A 10763-nucleotide genomic window follows, 5' to 3' on the forward strand; every position below is an offset into this window, starting at 1 on the left:
ATGTGGGGCCCCTCCCACAGACTCTCTGGACTATGTTTGGTTCCCATAACCCTTATAGTTTTTCAGCTATTTTGAGTGATCCAACTCAACTCTGGTTTTCATCTTATATCCCCTAATCCTACCCTACCCACTAGATGACTAAATGCCATCAATAGTATTATCAATACACATCAAATATGTTGGTCAGTGTTCCAATTACTATGGTTCAAGATCATCTTGAACCATAATAATGATGCCTTTAAATCAAGGGATGTGCTCTATCTCCCTGATTTTAGACTCAAGTCTTTGGGTTCATCAGAGATGGAAAAGACCCTGATGAATCCTGTTGGAGCTTTGTATCATGGCGTAGGACCATGTAATGTGAACAGAACAGAGAAGACGACTGTCGATTTTGGAAGAAATTATTTGGTCAAACACTAGTCCCATCACGGGAAACGAAGCATTGGTGGTTGGGGAATATAAATACCTCAGTGTTCATCTAGATTTGATGGCGCAAAAATAGATTCTTCATAAAATCAGAAAATGTATAAACGACCCTGAGCATCGTCTTCATCAGTATTATAGACAGAGGCTTCTTCAGATTTGATGTTATACAGACTGCTACAGGAATTCCTTCCTGCTCACTGTCATCTGTATCTGTAATAACTCTTTGAAGAGTTATTACAGATACAGATGATATGAACTGCAACATTAATTTATTTCTGTGTTCAAAACAGTGTCTTTGATTTCGAATTTTAGCATTTGTCCAAATGATAAAAAATCAGGTTGAATCAGACTATTTAATGTACGTGACTTTAACCGGATATGTACCAAACTTGTGTTTGAAAAATGTATGAGACCTAAAAATATTAATAAGTAAAATTAAATAGTGGAGATGTGCAAAAAAAAAATAAAAAATTGGACAGCAAATGAAAGAAGTGCTTTATTGATGCAATGCGATTAAAGATTTTTGCACTGATAATTGAGAAGGTACAAATAGTTCTTGACAGGCTGCTTCTTTATGCAAATAAAAACAGATTAAATATTTTTTCAAAACTTTACCCCTGTTACATGGGTTTATCATTAATCATTATTTAGAAAAATCCCAATATGTAAAGTGCAACCGTATATAAATATCAAAATAATCTGGAGTTGGCTGAATTGCTGTGGAATATCTTTCCTGAGACGACCGTCCTGACAGCTGATCGGAACCAGCTATAAAAGAAGGCATAAATCAAAGGATTCAGCATTGAATTTGACAGCGTAAGCCAGTTCAGTGTTTCTATCACAGGAAGTGGTGGCGGGTTGTAGTATAATGGCTGGAAGACGACACAGATAAAGTAGGGAGAGAGACACAAAAGAAACACTCCCATCACAGTTGCCAGGGTTTTGGTGGCCTTCCTTTCCATCTTGCTGGCTATTGCTCCAGACTTCATGCTCTGGCCATTTGTGCTCTGGATGCTGTTCAGTTGTCTCTGAGCAACCAGGAAAATCTTAAAGTAAATGCAGAGCATTAGGACTGCTGGAAGGTAAAAGGAGAAAACAGGTCCCATAGTGTTGGCCACTATAATGTCAACAGAGCATATGTCCTCACATGCGCCTTGGCTGAATCCCGCAACAATGATGCCAATTCCTATTAGGACAGAGACGCCCCAGCTGAACAGGATCATCACCCCGGTTACCCGAACGTTTATTTTCGACCTGTATGTCAGGGGCTCGCACACTGCATGGTATCTGTCTATGGAGATGCAGCACAGGTTGAGAATGGAGGACGTGCACATTGTGACGTCAAAGCTGTCGCGTATTTTGCAGAACAAACTTTCATAGTGCATGCATGAAGTCACGGTGAAAGCCATGCTGAAGGGGAACACCAAGACCCCGACAAGCAGGTCAGCGACAGCTAGAGAGAGAATGAGGTAGTTAGTAGGAGTGTGGAGCTGTCTGAAGTAAATGATGGAAAATATTACAAGAGAGTTTCCACATACAGTGATTACAGACAGTAATCCAAGGAAAATGTACAAAGATACACATATAACAGAGGGGTTATGTGCAAACATGTAAGTGCCATTGTCTGAGATGTAGCAGGGATGTATGGGGTCAACACTGCTGCTGTTGACCACAAGATCTACATCCATGCTGAAGAGTTTACTGTATCAACCTGTGATGATGAGAAAAGCAGACAGGATTCAGTTTAGTATGTTGCAGGTTTGCTGTAGGACCTGTTTTCACACACCCTTACCTTGTGATGTGTCCAGAGCTCAGCTGTGTTCACCTGGATAATAGGATCCACTTTTCATTACCATATTCACCACATGATTTGATTAGCCAATTAGATCTAAGCTCCTTTATCATGTTTGCATAATCTATGCATATTAGTGTGGGAACAAGTACCCTTATTGGGAAAAAATACAAATGTGAGCAAATAAAAATGTTCAAAAACAGTAATATCTTTATACAACCAGCTAGATTTATGAATACCATTTCGAGAAATATATGTACATTTTAGTGAACACTCCTCACAGCAACACTGATTGGCATTTCAGAACTCCAATGATTTTTGATATTGAAACACCATCAGCGTGTATGAACGTTGCACAATGGTGTTTGTAGATTTTACTGAAATTCTGATGATGATCACAGTTATTCCGTTCGTAATCTAACTTTTAAAATTAACTTTAAAGCATCAAGTTATTTTTGGCTCAATTGTGCAGATTAAAAGTGAAACTAAGTCACACCATTTTATTTGCATGCATCTGCCTTAGGCTGCTGTTGAATCAAAACTAAGATAAAACTGGTTTGCCCGGATCACAGTCTGTACTTTTCTGGTGGAATCAGGAAGAATAGTTCATAGCACCAGTTTAGTGATGGGACTGGTTAGAAAGGAAGCATAGAGTAAAAAATAAAAACAAACTAAAGTATTTGTTTCTTATTAGATTAAACACCCATAATTTCATCATTCAGTGTTTAGTTTCAAAGTTGAGGTCATTTTAACACATAATGGGGTAAAGGTTTGTCCTGAAACATTCATGCTGATTCTATTAAATACTGTAGAAACTGATTTGAATACCATGCAGTTACAGGTAAGCAAAATAATAAAAACAAAAAAGTGTCATATCTTATTGTCATATAAAAGGCTACATTTCCTCTGTGGGAGTTGCCACAACAAACAGCATTCCTTGAACATTTATAGAAACGCAAACGCTCTTCATCTCATACTACCACATTCAGTTGACTACGTCACTGACTAGCCTTTTTTCAAACTATGCACAGATATCAGAAACAGCTGAAGCTGAAAGGTCAGATGATAAACATCAGACATCAGTCAATGTTGAAGTCTAATCTGAAAGAGTCAGATGTTAAATCCAAGACAGACTGAGGTTTAATTCAATGCTTATCTAGAGCAGGACTGGCAAACCTGCGAGAAAGAGAAGAACTAAGCTTTGTGACCCCCAGTGGGAATCAGATTTGTGGTTTCTTGTTGAATCATCTGAACAAGCTTAACTTAGATCTTCAAGGAAAACTTAAAGTACTACCTGACCTGGTGTAAGGTGTGTTCACATTTTTCTGGGTTGATAATTGGAAGTAGATCAACAGAACTAATTTATACGATGACTTACTGGAGTGTATGAATAATTTAAAACCATTTGGACATTTATTGTAAGCTATGGCAGACAGAAAACATCAATTAAGATGAGCTTTATAGTTTTTTTCTTTACTAGTCTTTGAAAGAGGCCTAATTCTAAATCTGATTCATAGATTTTGGTCTCTTTTGTTGTTGGTATCTTGTGTAAATGTGCTGTAAATAAACACTCTATGTTATAGAAACAATGTTTATTGATTTTATAAACATCAATTTCCAATAAAAGTTACATGCGCATTAAAACATAATGTTAGAAGAGCTTTGCGTTTGCAAAGTCTCCTTGAAAAATCTTTCCAGAAATCATCATTCTGACAGCTGATCGAAACCAGCTGTAAAAGAAAGCATAGATGAAAGGATTCAACATAGAATTTGACAAAGTTAGCCAGTTTAGAGTTTCGATAACAGAAATTGGCGTCACATCATATGTTAAAGGCTGAAAGATGATGCACAGAAAGTAGGGGCTCCAGCACAAGATAAAAACCCCCATCACAACAGCGAGGGTTTTTGTTGCTTTTCTTTCCGTCTTGCTAACAGCTGCAGTAGACTTTTTGCTTCGACAGCCAGTACTGTGGATGCTGTTTAACTGACTCTGCGCAACAAGGAAAATCTTTAGATAAATACCAAGCATTATAATGACTGGGATATAGAAAGAAAAAATACATGCCAAAGTGGTTGATATCAAAGCATCAATTACACAGTCCCCTTCACATTTTCCCTGATTGAATCCTGCAATGATGATGCCAATTCCAATTAAAGCCGCCGTACCCCAGCATCCCAGAATCATCATTGCAATGATACGATCAGTCATTGTACTTTTGTAAGTCAGCGGCTTACACACAGCGTGATACCTGTCGATAGAAATGCAACATAGGTTCAAAATGGAAGCTGTGCTCAGTGTCACGTCAAAGCTGCCTCGCACTTTGCAAAACAAATCTTCATCATACCAGCATGAAGTGACGGTGAACGCCATGCTGAAGGGGAAAACTAAAATGCCGACAAGCAGGTCGGCCACAGCAAGGGAGAGAACGAGGTAGTTGTTGGGAGTGTGGAGCTGTTTGAAGTACATGATTGACGTTATCACAAGGAGATTTCCACACACTGTTATGAGAGACAGAGAGCCAAGGAAAACATACAATGCCACACAAATAAAAGAAGGGTTGCTTGTAAATTTGTAAGACGAGTCGTATGATTCATAACAGGGATGTATGGCAGCTCTGCTGGCATTCACCTCTGGTTCCATAGTGGATGATATCTGAAATATCACAATCAATACAAATATACTTTACTGCTAAAATCCACAACATCAACACCAATATGGATCGTACACATCACCGTCAAAAGATCAGAATAAAGCACATGTAGTTTACCAAGCATGTCAGAATTCACTCACACAGGCGTCGCCCTCTCTGTGCATAACCTGACAAATAAATAGGGGAGTCCATCTAATTATCATAATGAATGCAAACATTCAGTCACCAAGTCAGATGGGACACACTACAATTTGTGCATGGTGTTGTGAATATATTAGTGTGTGGTGTGTCTGTATATGTGATAGAGAGACAGATTTGGTTTAGGCTTAATAACCACTGAAGCAAATACAACAGAACATCTCAATGGGATACATAGCTGTTAGCTAAGAACAGGAAACTGAGGCCTCGTCCACACGTAGCCGTATCTTTTTAAATTGATGTAGTGGAGATATTTGTTTTTATAAAATAATCTTGTCCACACCTCATCAGTTAAAGAAAAAATTTTCATCTCCACAAACCTGATGAATTATACTACTGAATGTTGTCTTAAACATGCCAAACCCATAGGACAGGGGTGGGCAACTCCAGGCCATGAGGGCTGGTGTTCTGCAACTTTTAGATGCATCTCTACTTCAACTCACCTGAGTCAAATAATAAGGTTGTCGGGGAGACTCTGGAGAACTTGACTGTACTTAGGAGGGGATTCAGCTATTTGATTGAAGTGTGTTGGACCAGGGAGACATCTAAGAGTTGCAGGACACTGGCCCTTGAGGACCAGGATTGCTCACCCCTGCCATAAGGTGCAGAGTAGGGCAAAGCTTAAACCTATATAAGCCAATCACAGTCCTTCAAAACAACGACAACTTCCTGTTATAAGCATGGCACCAGGAGATGTGTGTACAGACAGGTTGAACCACTTTTAAAAACCGGGTTAGAATCTAAGCCAGGGAAAGGTGCTGCAAAGATGTTTCGAGCTTTGTGAGGAAATGTCTGGTCATGGAAAGCAAGGGGAAAGACACAACAAAGCTCCAAGATGAAACTTTCCTGTGTGAAATTGCGTTTCTCTGCAACATCACGAGTCATCTGACTGTGATGAATCTGCAGCTGTAGGGATGGGCACGTGTCATCTCTGATATGTACAGTACAGTGAAGGCCTTTAAAACCAAGCTAAGTCTGTGGGAGATGCAGGTGCGGAAAGAAAACTTTAGCCACTTTTCCAGCTGCCAGACCATGAAAGAAAAACTCTCTACCGCTGAGTTCTCGAGTGCACAGTTTGCTGATAAACTCAACATACTTGCTGCCAACTTCCGACGCCGATTTGCTGACTTTGAAGCCCAAAAAAAAGCAGGTTTGAACTGCTCAGCAGCCCTTTTGCAGTTGATGTAGAAAGCGCACCACCAAATCTACCAATGGAGTTGATTGAGCTTCCTTCAATGAAGGAAAAATATGAGGGAGTGGGAGCTGCTGAGTTTGCACATTTTATCCCAGGCACAATGCCCCAGTTGTGCATCCAAGCTGCTTGCACACTCTCTGTTTGGCAGCACATACCTGTGTGAACAACCTCTCTTTAATGAAGCTAAACAAAACATCACACAGGAGCCGTCTTACTGATAATCACCTTCACTCAAACCTGAGGATTTCCTCAGCTCAGAGCCTAACCCAGACATTGATGAACTTTTACAAAAGATGAGAAACCACCAAGTATCAGGCTCAGCCTCAGAGCAGTGACGTATTTTCAGCTTTTAATTCAGTTCAATTTTTACATTTGTTTGAAAAAGACATGATTTTTGTACAAATAAAAATCACGTTATTTTTTTGTGATGGTTTTTTTTCAATACTTGAAGTATTGTTTTGTCTGTATGCCATGGATTTATTGTATTTTATTTATTTATATGTATTTTTTCAGTTGAATGGACTCGGGGGGGATTGCAGATAAGAGCCATAAGAAAGAATACAACTAATTTGATTTTTTTTTTTTATTTTACTATTTGAAAGCAGTGATTGGTAGGATGATAGTGCACAGTAATGCATTTTTTGTTTATAATGCATGCACTTTTATTTATGTATTCATCTTGATATTAAGAAACATATTTTGCTTTTAAAAACAATTCAATTTTTTGCTATTTGCCTGTTGAAAATGTTTTCCCGTGAGGTTACTGACAGAGCCATAACAAAATATTGCTTTATTCTGTTAATGTACAGGACATGTGACTTATCTTTGAAGAAGTTCGTTTTTGTCTTTTTGCCTGTTGAAAAATGGTTTCACTTGAAATTACTGACAAATCCATAAGAAAATATTGCTTTATTCATTTAATTATTAGATAATGTACACTGTGTTAGGTCTTGGTTCAATAGGCTATGTGCAATCATTTCAATATGTTTTAATAAACATTGAACCAGTCCGGCCCTCAGCTTGTAGCAAATTTAGGTTTTTGGCCCTCTGTGTATTTGACTTTGACATTCCTGATGTAATGCATCTGACATTGCCTTGTTACTGAAATGTGCTATACAAATAAACTTGCCCTGCCTTACATCAGTTCTTGAGAAAGTCTGTCACCATTGCGCCCATGCTTTGTATTGCACTGATAAGGCTTACAATCAGCTTCGTGGACATGGATGTCCATTTTTATGCTTGTTCTCAAACTAATCTGAAGGCCACATCCTATTTGGAAACTTGTATAAGTGGGCATGGATGTAAATGGGGCACCTGAATGAACAGCTTGGGTTCAACAAACAAATACTTTCAACTTCCTAGGATATCCCTGCTGTGTATGTGTTAAGGAAACAATATTTGAAAATTAATGCACGATTGACAGAAAAATGAGGGCAATTAAGTGTTTACATGATCTTCAATAATAATAAAAAAACTGCTGGATGCTGGAAAATGTAGAATAATGTTTAACAATTATGTCTGCAGTAAGTCCTGCTTCCTGTGTCTATACTAGTTTAGTTTATTTAACAGACAATGTGCAAAAAAACATGAATAATAAAATGCTTTGCACCAGACTTAGTATAAGCTAGTTTCTATCTGTTGAGACTAAGAGAAAATGGAATATTTCATAAAACATATTGGACATATTAGATTGAAAGTCTCCATATACCCCATATATAATTATTTAATTTGTGTGTGTAAATAAGACATGACTGAAATATGGTGGAAGTCTACAAACAACAACACATGAACATAAAGGAGTTGAATTTAATTAGTTTTACATTAATAAATTATTTTTCCATGTTCACTGATAAAGATTTCGCTTTGACTAATCATTCAAATCTGGCTTTGTTTGCAGTTAACATATTCTTAAGCACATATAAGCACTCGTAAAGCTACAGGTGCTATTATAATTTCAATTAGACATTATGGATTTACTCTAATAATAACTTCAAACATCAAAACAGTTTGAAGTTAGTGAAATCTCCCAAAATAATTTTTCCTGAAATAATCATTCTGAACGCTGACCTGAACCACCTATAAAACAAAGCATAAATAAACGGGTTGAACGTTGAATTGGACAGCGCAAGCCAGTTGAGTATTTCTACCAGAGGGCCGGGCTGGGAAGCGTTGCTAAAAGTAAGAACTGTTGTACATAAAAAGGAAGGCAGCCAACAGAGCAGAAAAACTCCCATCACAATCACTAAGGTTTTAGTGGCCTTCCTCTCCATCTTACTGACAGATGTCCCAGAGTTTTTCATGCTCTGGATGCTGTGTGCTTGCTTCTGTGCCACAAAAAAAATCTTTAGGTAGATGCATATCATTACCAGCAGTGGGAAGTAAAATGTAATCAGAACAATCAGAATTTTTCCCAGCACCACGGTAAAAAAACAGTTTTGTCCACATTTTGCTCTGTTAAACCCCACTAGACTGATCGCAACCACACCTGGAACGCCCCAGCTCACCAAGATCATCACCACAATAACATGGCTGCTGATTTTAGTTCTGTATGCCAGCGGTTGGCACACTGCGTAATATCTGTCAACAGAAATGCAACAGAGGTTCAGAATGGAGCATGTGCTGAGCGTTATGTCGAAGCTGCTTCTTACTTTGCAAAATATGTCCTCATGATACAAGCACGAGCTTATAGAGAACTCTATTGTGAGAGGGAAGACCAGGGCGCCCACAAGCAGGTCAGCCACAGCCAAAGAGAGGATGAGAGCATTGGTTGGAGTGTGAAGCTGTCTGAAGTAAACGATGGAGATTATTACCAGGAGGTTTCCACAAACAGTTATTACAGATATGGAACCAAGAAAAACATTCAAAAATACACACACAATAGTAGGCATTTCTGTCGGTAGATAAGAAGCAATTTTAAAGCAAGGGTTTACATTAGACACATCAGTATTGTTAATTCCAAAACTACCAAAATCAAATTCCATTTTTAGTCACGGTACACAGTAATGTGCACAGAAATACATTTAAAATATAAAGATCTGATCAGTCATTTAAACCAAAGTCACCAAGTCAGCAATCACTTCTCTCTTCAACTCATTCCCTGTACATGACAAACTATCAGCATGACCTCAGTACTTCCTCTGCTCTGTTCACTATGATTATGCATTCTGAACTCTCTATTTTCTACCTCTGTCTTCATGAATTAGAAACTCCCTACGTAGGTCCAATGAGGTATCATGCACCCAAGAGATACCCTAGCAACAACCATGAGCAACAATTACCATTTACCATGTAAACTAAGATAAGGTCATTTATTAGTCTCCCATAGGAGATATTTGTCTAGGAAGTAGGGGGAAGGCTGTAGTACAACAATAAACAATACTTCAAAAAAGACAATAACCATAGATACATAAAAATAACATCATTGCAAAAAGTAAAAAATATATAAAAACACAAACGCCAGATTGGCAGTACATCCCCATAGCCATCTCATTTACATTCACACACAATACATTCCCTTCATGCTAGTCTTGATCACTGTCTGGGCCTCCTATTAGTCTGTACAGGCCCTGCTAGATGGCCATGATTTATCAGACTGATGGAGAGTGGTACAAACGAATATTTAAGACGGTTATATTTACACAAAGGAACCCCGAACCCTCTCTCTCAACTATGTGAACTTCTGTTTATTTCATCCAGTAGACTAACTCTAGTGGAGTATTTCTCAATTTCAGTTCTCAGGGACCACTGCCCTCCATATTTTAGATGTTTTTGCTCCTCCATAACACCTGATTCAAATGACTGTATGATCTTCTCGTTCTGAAATTTGAAAATATGACTAGGTTATTGGAAGCGACTATTAACTCTCCCACAATCCCAGCTCGACACTCAGGAGGAGCACGGCAAATGTCACGGTCAGACACCGAGGAAATGGGGCGTCAGTGGACTGTCCCATCAGACCGTCAGTTTCCAAAGTCCCACAAAAAAAAAAAAAAACCTTGTAAAAGGGCACACGGGATCAGCGTAAGAGTAGAAAACTCTTGGAATACCTAACTAGAAACACTAAGAAGTTTTTTTTTTTTTTTTTTTTAAGTAAACATAAAAATAAATACAATGAAAATGTCCTTTTCTTTGCACTTAAATTGTTTCATCCTAATTAATGTGTCCAATTTTTTTGTCACTTAATTTGCTTAAATTGTTAGCATGTAGACCAGTAAAGACAGGCAGAGGTTTCAGAGTTCCAGTAAATAAAAAATAAAACCTCAGTCTCCCTATGTGTTTACATTCTGACCATTGTGCTTCCAAAAATGTCACCAAAGAGACTCTGTAACCTGTCTACACCAGTCATAGCAGCTATATATAATACATAAACAAACAATGCTCAGCCTAGTGGGGGCGGAAGTAAAGCCTGGTGAGTCACCAGGCTTTACTTGGGGAAAACTCTGTGCAAGTACACCGATCACTGTGTTTCAGGATTACTCAAGGTGATGAGTAAAGGCGATTG

General features: G+C 38.3%; 3 protein-coding genes across 3 annotated transcripts; all 3 read right to left on the reverse strand.

Moving 5' to 3' along the window:
- Positions 1-1068: 1068 nt before the first annotated feature.
- On the reverse strand, positions 1069-2268 carry LOC106943545 (trace amine-associated receptor 1-like). Its single transcript, XM_015026851.1, has one exon. The coding sequence runs from the start codon at positions 2112-2114 to the stop codon at positions 1116-1118; it is 999 nt and encodes a 332-aa protein (XP_014882337.1). The 5' UTR covers positions 2115-2268; the 3' UTR covers positions 1069-1115.
- A 1601-nt stretch (positions 2269-3869) lies between these two features.
- LOC106943546 (trace amine-associated receptor 1-like) lies at positions 3870-5269 on the reverse strand. The gene has a single exon (XM_015026853.1). The coding sequence runs from the start codon at positions 4857-4859 to the stop codon at positions 3870-3872; it is 990 nt and encodes a 329-aa protein (XP_014882339.1). The 5' UTR covers positions 4860-5269.
- Positions 5270-8259: 2990 nt separating this feature from the next.
- On the reverse strand, positions 8260-9150 carry LOC106943544 (trace amine-associated receptor 1-like). Its single transcript, XM_015026850.1, has one exon. It carries the CDS (start codon positions 9148-9150, stop codon positions 8260-8262), a length of 891 nt encoding a protein of 296 aa, XP_014882336.1.
- Positions 9151-10763: the final 1613 nt, after the last annotated feature.

The sequence above is a fragment of the Poecilia latipinna genome, unplaced genomic scaffold (assembly GCF_001443285.1).
Source record: "Poecilia latipinna isolate Pla-1442-1.1 unplaced genomic scaffold, P_latipinna-1.0 Scaffold5453, whole genome shotgun sequence".
In the NCBI taxonomy this organism is placed as follows: Eukaryota; Metazoa; Chordata; class Actinopteri; order Cyprinodontiformes; family Poeciliidae; genus Poecilia; species Poecilia latipinna.